The 14153-nt window shown below is 35.0% G+C and overlaps 1 protein-coding gene across 4 annotated transcripts in view; it reads right to left on the reverse strand.

Moving 5' to 3' along the window:
• The window catches only part of LOC150087366 (transcription elongation regulator 1), a 329370-nt gene that overhangs the window by 178519 nt on the left and 136698 nt on the right, over positions 1 to 14153 (reverse strand). For all 4 annotated transcript variants that reach the window (XM_090371153.1, XM_090371154.1, XM_090371156.1 and 1 more), the window contains 2 exons: positions 9477 to 9622; positions 1938 to 1983 (listed from right to left, as the gene is read on the reverse strand). In XM_090371153.1, the coding sequence (XP_090227279.1) occupies positions 1938 to 1983; positions 9477 to 9622 (192 nt within the window). The remainder of the gene's footprint in view (positions 1 to 1937; positions 1984 to 9476; positions 9623 to 14153) is intronic.

Genomic DNA, 14153 nt, shown 5'->3' on the forward strand with positions numbered 1-14153 from the left:
GTTAATAATAAATTTAAATTACAAGTATATTCTTTTTATCCTTTACTATAATATTTCGTTAATAAACATAAAAACTTATGTTTAAAATTTTTCATTGCCTATTTCCATCGAGCTGGAACCAATTACTGTATTTACACATAATTATAACTTCGAATAGTGCGAATTCAAATAATGCGACTACTTCATGGGATTCATTAGTCGCATTAATCGCGACCTAGCTGTGTATATGTATGTGTGTATTCCTCCCCCCCCCCCCAGTCTTTCCACTGGAAATCATACTCATCCCAGCCCAAAAGACAGTTTTGGTCAAATGCAAAAAAAAGTTGTTCTATTTGATATTCAGTGTGTCATTATTTATTAATATGTTCGGAATAATCAGACAGTAAGCCAAGCATATTATAAAGAGGTTCTGATTCATTTGAAGAGAAAAGGTTAGGAGAAAACACCACCAGACGTTTGAAAATGGTGGATGATTTTTTTACCATGAAACACTTGTACAGCAGTAGACCTAATATCTGAGGTGAATGGGACTGGTAGTTTGTCATTTAATCAAAAAAGTTAGTTAAAGCAGGGAACCATAAAAATATACATACATACCTTAAGAATATTTTCACTTAATGCACATTCTACAGCTTAGTCCTGGCACTTTTTTTTTTTTTTTTTAAATAAACCACAGATTGTTGAATCTGTCTGTTGTTCAATATAATGTATCTAGAGCATTATCAGCTGGACTTCATTCAACCTCTTCTTCATATTTAGATCAATCTGTTTCCATCAGATGGATCTAAATATGAAGATGCAATTTTTAGAATAAAAGTCTTTCTTAGTAAAACTATCCATTTGTGCTCTGAACTTTCTTTTTACAAATAATTCCACATCTTTCATAAAACGAGGTTTACAAACCTATATACAACGTTCAAAACATAACCTAACCACTACTTTGTACAAGATAATCACCTCTTTGTCCTGCAGGTAAAAAAGTTCCTGGATTTCATTAAGATTAAGCACAAACGTTTTTCAAAGTACACGGTTCAGATTGTATTTCTCAACTTGTTGGCTATTTTTCTTTTCTGGTTTCTTAGCAGATTCCATGGGAGTAGTTACATGTTTATATTTATAATACCTGTACTCTAGTCTTTGTATCCTCTGAGTTAAGAAAACTGTTAAAGAACTTCATGCTGGATTGGAGTTTACAGTTACCCCTAGGTCTTTTTTCCTATCAACTACCTGGAGTTTTGTGCTACCCAAAAATATGTTATCTGGAAATTACTACTACCTAAATGCAGTACCTCACATTTAATAATGTCATAACTCAATTGCAGCTTTTTAGCCAATCCAAATAGCTGGATTGGCTGAAAATCCAACCATTCTGAAAAAACATTCTGCCCACCTTTGTAGCATTAAAAAGTTGACATTAAACTTGAAATATTTACAACAATATCATTAACAAATATTAGAAACATATGGAGCCCAGCACTGAGCCCTGGGTTATCCCACTCATAACATTAGTCCATGAAGAGACCTGCCCAAATATAACTACGTTCTAACTTTAGCTATAATAACTTAGTAATCGTGGTAGTAACTTACCCCCAAAACCACACTGCTCAATTCATACAACAATCATTCATGAGAACTATGCCAAAAGCTTTACCGAAATCTAAGGAGAATGTAATATACTCCGAAAGCTCAAAGAATTATCTGTACGACACATTTTTTGTAAGCTTCAGTGACAGAAATGCTGCCATAACTGATGATGTGTGCTGGATATAAAAGCACAATCTTGGGACATTGTGCATCCTGGCATTATTGCCACTTTGAAGAAAATTAAAACAATCCTCCAAATGGAATAAATTTCTTATTAAAAAAATGTTTCTGGGGAGGATAATAACAAATTAAATTAGTAAAAGCCATTGGGTAATAATAAATGAAATACTTACTTTATTTTTTTTGCAGCTGGTTCCTTATCATCTTCTGCCTTTTCACCTATAATAATTGAATTACATTAATGTAACCTTTTTTGAGATTATATTCATAAGGACTGATCAAAATGATTTTTTGAAGTTTTATAAAATGATCTAAAGTTTTTAACAATTACAGCGATACATTATTTTGATCAGTGATAACATGAACAAATCAAAAATATTTCAACTGAATATATATCAAAAAGAATGAATAAAGGCGACAAATTTTGTTTATTGCTCAGAAAATCAAGCCTTTGCAAACACAGTTATAAATAATCTACTTTGTCACCATCACTTGTTAGTTGTTTACTTTGCACTGACCTACAAACAATTAGGTCAGCGCAAAGTCCATCTGTAAAGTCAGTCCATCTGTAAAGATCTCTGTCCATCTTTACAGATGGACAGAGTCCACTTGAAACAAAAATCCATCCCCTATCTCATTATTAATCTCTTAATCAAATTAATGTTTGTTGGCGTACTGAAATAGTCACTGTGTGAGTGATCCTCAGAACATTTAATCCACTGGCATTCAGCATTCTAATTTCAAGATACTGATACTTTAAATTAATGCAGTTTAGCACAAATGTTTTTCAAATAACACAATTCGGATTGTATTTCTCAACTTTTTTGGCTATTTTTCTTTTCTGATTTCTTAGCAGATTCCATGGGAGTAGTTACATGTTTATATTTATAATACCTATACTCTAATCATTCATTGTATCCATTGAGTTTAAGAACAAGGCTAATCCACTCAATGTAGTTACACAAGTTTACTTTTAATTTCAGATTTCACTTGCACAAAAGCAAATATTACAATTTACATGGCAAGGGACAAAAAAAAAAAAAAAGTTTATGCAATATATGCATATTACAGTATCGGTAAGAGTACAGTGGCTATTTTTCACACATGAAAATTTTGACTATCTTTTTGAAGAACTGGCATTAACGAATACAGCACAGTATTTGTTTTACCACTATTCATATTAACGGCCATTGATATATAATCTGCAGCTGCCTGTGATGCTCTTGCCTATAATCCAATGGTATTCATTGCTTTTTAATTATTATTGTTATTAGTCATACAGTGCAAGGAAGCCACAGGCTTTTGCTGCAGCAGCAAAAGTATGGATGATGTTTAAGGGTCTTTTTTTGCAGGAAGTTTTCTTTTAGTCTCATTGGCTAAAAGAAAACTTCCTACAATCTAGTCTAAACCTCCTTCTAATTGAATTTAACCTTGTATAAATAAACCTTCTATTTGAATTTATGGCCCCTACTTCTGAAATTCTTGCGTCCAAATTTTCAGTGCCTACACTAAAGCTGGAAACAATTTTAAACCAGTTATTAATCAATCCAAACTAGGTTTTGAATGGGCTAGGAACAGAAAACTTACTTCTTGTGCCAACAGTTGCCAAACATTCTGGTCTCTTGTCAAAGCTACTGGCTGCATCTTTTGCCCATCTCTACAACCACCTCTGTTAAAACATGATTGTTCTATTGCCTCCTCAGAAAGATAAAGACAACTTTCTAGCATCCTACTTTTCTTCTAACTCTTGTATTGACAACCTTAGTAAACCACCTGCTGTTATTCTCATTAAACTCCACTTAATGCCTCCAGTGGTCTTACATCAAAAGGATGTCAGAAGCATTTGAACAATCGTGATGGCATTAAAGCTCCAAGTCACTGTGGCATTTCTCCCCTTGTGCTCAAAACATATACTCCGGTTCCATGTCACCTTTTCACACTTCCTTATTTCACTGGCATTTTTCCTTCTGCAGGAAATTTGCACATATTCATCCAGTTTCTAAAAACTGGTGAACGATCTCAGCCTTTTAAAATTATCATCCCACTCAAATTACCTCAATTTTTCCAAAGTAATCAAAAAACCCATTAACCAACGAACTATCTCAAAATCTTCCACCTGACCAATTATTATTAATATGAATTCCATCAGTGTCAATCCACTGGTGATATACTGGCTTATCTTATTCATCTTCAGACAAATTCAATGGAAAAATCTGGTGAAACTCAAGCAATTGCTCTCGATATCTCTAATACAGTGGATTCCGGTTATTTGGGCCACCAGTTAATCGGGGCATCCATTTATTTCGGACAAATCTTAAGAACAGAACCTAGTCGAGAAAATAGCCAAGGTTTTCTTCGCTTAATTGGGACAACATGTCGTGTGGGACTGAGTCAAATGCTTTGCTGCAATCTACATAAACCATGTTGAAATTATTTCATAAATCCAGCTCATGAGCGACCCTGTCAAAATAGCTAACTAGATTTGTTAAACAAGATTTTCCCTTTACAAACCCATGCTGCATCTCTGTCAGAATTCCATTTCTATCTAAATGATCCTGAATTGTACCCTTGATCATTGTCTCCATGATTTTCCCTACTACTGAAGTTAAACTGACCAGTTTAACTTCCTCTTCCTATTAATTTCCCACTACCTCTCAAGAGAGATATAAGACAGGAGTGAGGGTTAGAAGGATTAAATTATCAGTTAACTTTTTGTCCTATTTGAGAATTACCTGGAGATTAGCATTTAAAGAATTAGTGGTGGATATTCATCAGTTATGCACAGTTAGCAGAGGATTTTGGACTAAAGATGAATATGGCTAAAAACCTACATGAACAAGTATGCCACAGAAAGGGAAATAATGATTGAAGGAGCAGTAATTGAAAAGGTGGAGTCATATACTTATCTGGGACAAGTTATTAGGTGCAATAATGATAAATGGCTGGATGTCAAGAGAAGAATAAATTTTGGATGGATAGCATTCACGAAATATAGTCACATACTGAAGAGCAATATCCCAGTTTGTCTGAAATGTAAAATAATGAACCAATGTATACTCCCCACCATGACTTATTGAAGTGAAACTTGAGCACTCACCAAAAGAATGGAAGAGAAGCTGAAAACTACACAGCGAAGAATGGAACGAAATATATTGGGAATCAGACTGCTAGATAAGAAGAGAAACACATAGATTAGGCAGCAAACTCAAGTAAAGGACATTCTTATCTAAACTAAAGAACTAAAATGGTCTTGGGCAGGACACATAGCTCGAAGACATGATGACAGATGGACTAAGAAAATAACAGAATTGTACCCAAGAGGAGCTAGAAGAAAACCTGGAAAACAATGGCGGAGATGGATAGATGAAATTCATGAGTTTGTGGGTAGTAGTAGTAGTAGTAGTGGCATGTGATGCAAGAAAGCAAATGTATGAGCTTATGCAGCATCAGCCAAAAAAAAAAAAAAAAAAAATCACACCATTCCCTCCAAATGCCTGTCCAGTTCCTCCTTAAATTTATTCAACCTATCAACTTCCACAACGACAGATGGAAGTTTGTTCCAGCAATTAACCACCAGCTGGCTAAAGGCAAATTTCCGCACATCTATTCTACATCTGTCTTTTCTTAATTTGAATTTATGCCCCCTTAGGTTCGTAATCTGAACAAGTAGAAGGATCCTATCAGAATTCAGCATGCTCAACCCATTCAAGGCCTTATACACCTCAATCAGATCACCGCGCAGGTGCCTAGTCTCCAGCCACTGCAATTTGCAGAACTTAAGCCTCTCTTGGTAAGGGGATCCCTTCATTCCCCTCATCAATCATGTTGCCCTTCTCTGTACATGCTCAAGTAAATCTACATCCTTCCTAAAATGAGGCCTCCAGACCTGTACGCAGTACTCAAGGCGTGGCCTGACCATTGCCTTATACAGAGGGATAATCACCTCCTTTTCCCTGCTAGCAAAATTCCTATATATCATTGACAAAACCCCATGACTTGCCCTGGCAGCCTGTCTGCATTGCTCAGAAAACTTCATATCTGCCTGCACAATTACTCCCGGGTCTTTTTCATTTTCTACCACCTTAAGTGTAGTACCACACAGTTGGTACGTTTCTCTGGGGTTACTTCTACCCATATGCAGTACTTTGCATTTGTCAAGGTTAAACTTCAGTTGCCACTTCTTAGCCCATCTGCCCAAATTATCTAGATCCTGTTGCAGTAGCACACTGCCATTACTGTCATTAACAACGCTGCCAACCTTTGTATCATCTGCAAACTTCGACATTAAGCCTGATATACCTTCATCAATATCATTGATAAATAAACAAAACAACAGTGGACCTAACACCGAACCCTGTGGGACTCCACTAATAACATTAGTCCAAGAAGGGCAGCACCCATTAATTACCACCCTCTGTCTTCTCGCACTTAACCATCCTTTTATCCATTGTAGCAACTTACCCTTAATACCATTCTGCTCCAATTTGTACAATAGTCTTCCATGCGCAACAGTGTCAAAAGTTTCCTGAAATCCAAATATATGATATCAAAATTATTTTTCGCATCCAGTTCCTTTGTAACCACATCATAATATCCTATCAAATTTGTCAGACAAGACTTTCCCCTAACAAACCCATGCTGTGTCTGAATTATTGCTGCAGTCTTGTCTAGATGATCCTGCAATGCATCTTTAACCAGCGACTCCATTATTTTACCCGGAACAGAAGTTAAACTAACTGGTCTGTAAGTACTCGTGTCACCCTTCGATCCCCCCTTTGTGAATTGGGGATACATTTGCACATCTCCAGTCCGTGTGAACCTCCCCTGAGTCCAAGGATGCTCTCATAATTATGGCTAAGGGTTTGCTTAGTTGCTTTGCCGCCTCCTTTAATATAACTGGATAGATCCCATCCACCCCAGGTGCTTTTCTTACGTTTAACTTCAACAATTTCTCTTCCACTTTGCTCTCAGTCATTACAAAATCATTAAGTATCTTGCTACAATTTGATAACCTTCTGCCATTTTCAAACCTTAATAATTCCTCACGTGTGAATGTAGGTGCAAAATACTCATTCAGTTTGTTTGCTATCTGAGCAGGATCATCAACAGTTGAACCATCGATGTAAAGTGGACCAATCAGATTCATCCCCTTCCTTTTAGAGTTTATATAAGTAAAGAAATCCTTGCTGTTTTTCTTAGCATCTTTTGCGAAGGATTTCTCATAATCTGCCTTCGCCTGCCGAACCTCCTTTGTGACCTGATTACAGATTAACTTATATCTGCCATAGGCTTCTGAGTCACTTGATAATTTATATGCATCCCATGCATTTTTCTTCTCTGTTACGAGTCTCATTAGTTCATTTGACAACCATTTAGGCCTAAACCTTGAACAATATTTCTTAATAGGTATGAAACTTTTAGTAGCTTCCACGATTAATTCCTTGAATGCTTCCCACTTAGAATTTACTGTTGGCAACATCGTCAGTTGATCCCACTGTACAGAATTTAAAAACTGTCGGAGACCACTGTACTCGCCTTTACGGAAGCAAAAACCCTTTCCTTTACCCCTAATGGTAATTAAATCTTTAAGTAAATCCCATGTCAGTACACTGTGATCACTGGCACCTAGTGGTTCTTTTATCTGCAAATTCCTAATACATGAATGATCACTGCTGATAACCAGATCAAGAGTATTACTTTCTCTGGCTGCCTCTCGAACATGTGCTGCAGAAAACAATCATCCAATAAATCCACAAAAGTCTGACTAGTGTGTGAGTGCCCAACCCACAAGTTCCAGTCAATATCTGGGAAGTTAAAATCCCCCATTATAAGACATTCCGATTTACTAGCCCACTCTATTTCTCTGTACGATTGTTCATTGTACTCATTAGGCCTATAACACACTCCTACTCTTATTTTTGCTTTCGCAGTGCTTATATCACACCAAACTGACTCAACAGTGCACTGTTCATCTATATCAACTGGATGCACTTCTTTTGATTTTGTTTTTCTTTATTAACAGCATAACACCTCCTCCCTTCCTATCCTGTCTATCCTTTCTGTACACACTGTACTCCCCAAATTCCAGTTCGGCATTCCTTATATCTGGTAGTAAATGGATGGTCAGTGCTCAAAACAGGAGGAGCTGGAAAGTTGCTGGAGAGACCTTCATCCTGCAGTGGATTGAAAATGGCTGATGATGATTCAAGAAAATGAAGCTGTTTATGTGGGTAGAATTCAGGATCATTTAGATGGAAATGGAATTCTGAAAGAGATGCAGCATGGGTTTGTAAAGGGAAAATCATATTTAACAAATCTAGTTAGCTATTTTGACAGGGTCACTCATGAGCTGGATTCAGGGAATAATATCAATATTGTTTATTTAGATTTCAGCAAAGCATACGACTTTTCTTTTATTATTTATTAATCATTTATTTAAATTAATTTTTGACTATTATTATTTTACTTTTTTTTCCTTTCTTTCTTTTTTTTTTTTTCTGGCTGGTACACAGCATATGCCTTAGGCTTCCTTGCACCATATGGCCATTACTAATACTAATCCTAAAAACGAGTGTGCTACTCCTATGCTTATTTTCAATGACACTCAGATCTCTAGACATGATCATATATCTATCTCTATTAGGGATTACCCTGACTTCTACTTTGTCTTGGCATAAGCACATCACAAATATTACTTTCTCTGCATCTACAAAACAGTGCTTTCTCTTTTGCATTATTTTCTTCTAAACTACTTGCTCTGTACAAATCTGGAATATTGTTCACACATCTAGAATGATGCACCCAAAACCTCTCTCAGCCTTCTAGACTCCATTCAGAAGAATGGCAATCAGGTTAAGTAATGATCCATCTCTTAGAAAGTCTCTCCACTCTGTCACACAGACATTCTGTTTCTGCAGTATGCCTTTTCTATAGATACTTCCATGGGCACTGTTCTTCTGAATTGACATCTGCAATTCCTCCACTCTCTTACAAACCATTCTGACTCAACCAGTCAGTATCCATTTACTGTCCAACTTCAAATTCACAGAACCAACTTTTCTTCTTCCTCATTTATCCCTTTAACTTCTATTTTTGGGAACAACCTTCCTTCACGTGTATTACCTGAAAGTTACAACTTTCAGAAATTCAATTCTAATATCAACAAGTACCTTGTCTTCTCACCATTTAACACACACACACACACACACACACACACACACACACACACACACACACACACACACACAGCACTAAATACTACAGCTTTTGACAGCCTCTAATATCTTTCATGTTTGGGATTTTCATTTAAAATAAATAAATAAATAAATAAATAAATAAATAATAATAAAAAAAGGATAAAATGAAGTGTCTTTCAGTAACATAATTAGTAATTGTGTTACTGAAACATTAAAATGGCACTAAAATATATTTATATACATATTTCAGTGTATAAATAAGAACATTACCAATATTTTTGGCTTTAAAAAATGCTGAAAATGGAACAATTAAAAAAAAAAAAAAAAAAAAGAAGGGGGGGGGGAGGATTTAAATAACCAAAGTATTAATAATAATGTCCATAAGTAATATAACAGAAAAAAATCAAATTTCAAGGTTCCAACTGTTCAACACAAAATGCTGGTGGTAAAATATTTCTATTTCTGTGCTTATTATAAATTAGTTCTCAGATAACTGTTTTACATTTAAAATTTTACCTTTTTCCTCTGCTTGCTGTGGCGGAGTTTGCACCATTTTATCAACATCAGTGCGACCTTTTAATTCTTCTGGCCTTTCCCAAACTGATGTTCTTGTACTTGGATTAAAGAAAAATACTCTGTTGTCACCAGTCCACACTACACACCTAGTGGTTAAAAAAAAAAAAAAAAAAAGATTACTTCTATATTCTCATACCTATTAAAATGAATGATTAGGGAAAAAAGTTTTTTAATGCAGAAACACTTTGTTAACTCAATAAGTTTTTTTTGTAAGTTTTATAGTTTCTACAGCTCAACATACCAATTAGCTTTTAACTCAATCACGATTCTGTGCCTCAAGTGAGGGTGGGTACAAAACAGGAAAGAAATTTCAAACTACAAATTTCTCTGAAATCATGAAATAAGGCAATGTGAGACTGGGAAAGAATTGGGAACTATGCCATTGTTCACATGATCATTATAATCATCATCCAAAAATCTACCATCTAATTTCCCTTCTACATACCATTTTAAAGTTTTCTACACTTACTTTTGAGTGGATATCTATTATCCCAAGATTTCTTCTTGTATCCACACTTGTGATATGACCGTGATACTGCTTCCATCTCTCAGTTCCATTAATATCTTAAAAATCTTTTCTGCATTTTTTTTTTTTTTTTTTTTTTTTTTTTTTGCCCCAGCTCTCAGATATGTTAACATAGGTTTAAAAACAATATTATATCTAATTTTGTTTTCCTATAAAGCAGTAAGTCCTGCTTTATTTATTCTGTTGTTTATTTCCATGTATAACATTCTACCTTCGTTAAACAATGTACCTAGATGGACAAAATGACCACCTTATTCCAATTTTTATTATTTAGTCTACACTAAAGTTTACATGTTTCTAAACTTTTCTAACTTTAGTTATTTCAACTAATTTAGCTGCACAAAAACCTAATCTAATTATTCCACTTCATGAAGATCTTGCAAGTTACTAATTAAAAGCCATCAGCATACAATATGGATCTGAATTTTACATCTTCACACTAAACTCTGCTAGTAAAATATTTAATATTTAATAACCATTTAATAAAATATTGTAACTTACAATCTTTTATTAAATAGCCTATAAAAATTATATAAAGGATAGCAATGCGGTGTGGCCGTGCCTCACTATAAATTGAACCTTTTATCAATGCTTCCGTCAATCTAATGACATTTTTATACATAAACTTTTTATTTCATTTAAAAGAGTAGATTTCTAGATACCTATATTATTTCACAAACAACAAATACTAAATGCAAGTTTTGCATTTAGTATCTGACTTTTCTGTAATTTGTTTGATTGCAAACTTTAACTCACCATCTGCTATTGGTCCAAAATCTATCTTTTCTTCCCCAAGTTTATAACACAATATTGCTAGCTCACTTCCCTAAAGCTTAAGTACCATAATTACACTCACACAGGTTTTACCCAATACATTAAACAGTGAAATTCCCGTGGGATTTTCACATTCACTATTATTTCTCTCCAATTTATATGACAGTGATGGTCAAGAAGATTACTGCCATTCCTTCATGACTGTCTAATTTTGATCATTTGTGTATATTGGTACAGGGCCAACAAAACATGTTTGGTGAGCAGAATGAAGCTATTGAACATAGCTGTATAGTAAATTTATTTGTTCCAGTTGTGAAAAGAGAATGACAGGGAACATTACAGTCATTCCTTAATGCTAAACTATATGAATGTACATAATCCATATTGAGATTGTATATGACATGAGGACGTATTCAAGTTTGATAACAAGTGGTTGAATGAAGTGCATATAGTTAACATATAACTGATGTTTGTTTGTTATTTGGTTTTTAGGAGCATTAGCAACTAAGGCCATATTGCTCCGGGATATGCGGTGGTCATTCCTTGACCTTTCCGCATACTCCGTATTTGGTGGTGACGGGCTCGAACCCCGGTCTAATCAAGAAGCATGTGCTACGCACTGCTGCTCCTTCCCACCTGGCTACGGAGGCATAATAACTGATTCCATTTTCATCATATATGTGAAGTGTCTGGTTCAGACAGTGCGGCTGGATTAGGCTCTTTATTTATATACAGTATAGTGTCAGTTCTCTTCCAGCGAATAGTGGTGGTTCATCTACCCCTGCATATAAGACCATGTACTGATAAGGTATAAAAGGCTGCTGCTGCTGCTGTAACACAGAGCAAAATAATGAAATGAATATTTCATTTCTTACAAGCATGCTTTTAAAAAACCATACAGCATAATGTAAAAGTGGTGCACATCTATTTTTGGTCTGATTACTATTTTGCATAGATTAGCAGGGGGTATCTACCAGCTCTCCTTGATGTTGCCAATTAGTGCTTAAGAATATTCAAACTTGTCATAATTATTCTATAACTCTGATTTGTTCTTTGACAGTTAGGCCCATATCTAAGATAAAAATTGGGCAATTTTGCAGTTGGCTTTACTGCTATTCTATGACCATTGTCTTAGTTGGGGCAGTGGATGGAGGTTCTCGTGTTTGTAGATTTTTGAGAAAGGTTATCTGAAGTTTGCACTTTTGCCTGGAAAGTTCTTGACCATAAAGTAAGCAGAAATGTCAAATGTCTTGGAAAACTTAGAAAACTTGATATCAAATAAGCAACTGCTTCTATCCTCAAGGCCTGGTATACAGTAAATTTAGTAAATAAAAACAAGTGCTAAATCACATTAGAATATTGACATAATTTTCTGAAAGACAGGATTAAATACATCAATATCCTGATGTGATTCAGCATTTGTCCTAGTTTACTGTTACAACAGGTCTCAAGACTAGAAGCAACTACTCGTTTCATATCTGTAAAGTTCTACATGAAAATCTGTATCTTCACAGACCAGCATTTTACATGTCTTGAAGGGTGGGGGTAGCACTGTTATATTGTACACTGTGCACTTTTTTTTTAAATAATAAAAAAAAAAAAAAAAAAAAAAAAATGAACCATCTGATTAAATCTTAGGCATCCCTAATCTCTGTTTCTGCTCTTACAAAGTTGTCCACTGAGGAGGCTAATGTGCCCAAACAAACTGACTGTGAACCAGCTACTGATTCAATATTCCACAATATGTCTGTTATTTTATCCAATATCTTTCTTAGTCAACTGGGAAGTACTATGGGTACATATTTGTTAGGCTCACTTGTGATCTTACCAGGTTTTGTGAAGGGTAGTGTGTATGAGTAATGCCATTTATCCAAGTAGTGCTTAGAAAATATGGTCATATAGTATGAACAGGTTTTTCAATTCATTCTGGTGGTGATGTAAGAACATTTCATCCAGACTTTCTGCACTTGGTTTAATTTGGGAAAATACATCTTATTTGTTTATACTGAATGGTTTGTTATATTTTTCTTTACTATGGCTACAAGAACAACACAATATCCTGGAGTGGATATAAAGCAGCATTAAGTTCTAGGAATTCTGACAAATATGAGTTGCTGCTGAAATTTTGGGAAACATTTCTCTCCCAAAATTTCTGCTCATTCAACCAGATTTGTGATTTCAGTTCCATGGTCATGAAAAATTGGGAGATACTGTTTCAGTATCATCATTCATTTTATAGTCCAAGTTTGAAGAGTGGTTGTTCAATTTATAGAAAAAATAAACTTAATCCAGGAATGTTTTGTCACTTTCTTAATAGCATGCTTTGCTATAGTTTGTCTTCTAAATTTGAGAGTTTCACTTGTTCAATGTCTATGAAACTGGTTCCAGGCTTAATGAGCAGAATGAGGCAAAATGAGCAGAAGCTTCATAAACTGTTTATTTAGCAGCTTGAAGATTGAATAATTACTTCAGTAACATGCTTTTGTTACTGATATTACCTTTAAAATTTGGGGATGGATGATCGCACAAGATTGCCAGCTTGTTGAAGTTTTTACAATTTACCATGACATGGACTTTCCTGCCAACGTGACTATTACTGGGAGGTGATCACTATGGATTATCAAGTATGTTCCAACCAGACTGGTATGATTTAGGATGTGCAAACAGTAAGGTCATACAGTCTGGAAAATGAAAATATCTATTAGATAAAAATACATTATATATATTAAGGCACTCTTATACCACGTGGAATGGAAAAAACAAAATAGGTTTTCAATGAATATCAATGCAATATTCTTCTGAAAAGCTTGATATTGGGTAACTGTAAACAGCAGACTTTTTGAACAGAACAGACAAGAAACTAGGTTTGCAGCAAAGAACAGGAGGTTATTTAAATATACACAGCACTAAAAATTAAATTTCACTAACAACATACACATTTCATATTAAAACACAACCACAGGATCGTCTTCCAGTGCATTATACTTTCAAACTTTAGTTTACCTAGGATTTTTCTGTCACTGGATTTCTGTTTGGATTGTTTCTTGGAATCAACCGATTATCATTGATCAAAAAAAAAAAAATACTGTTGCACATTTTGCCCTCTTCAGAAATGTCAAGTCAAAATTTTGTTTACAAGAGCCCTGTTGTCTAGCCTTTGCCATCAAACGCATTCTAGAAAGCTTCATCAGAAGGATCTGAGCCCAGTTTTTGTTGTCTCCCCCACACCTGATTGAATATTCTCTCACACTCAGCATTACTATGAGAAGTTGCTAAAATGCCAAGCACAATTTGAAATAACTTGTTTATTTCAAGCT

This window comes from Mastigoproctus giganteus, chromosome 4 (genome assembly GCF_048544385.1).
Source record: "Mastigoproctus giganteus isolate SK-2022 chromosome 4, ASM4854438v1, whole genome shotgun sequence".
Classification (NCBI taxonomy): Eukaryota; Metazoa; Arthropoda; class Arachnida; order Uropygi; family Thelyphonidae; genus Mastigoproctus; species Mastigoproctus giganteus.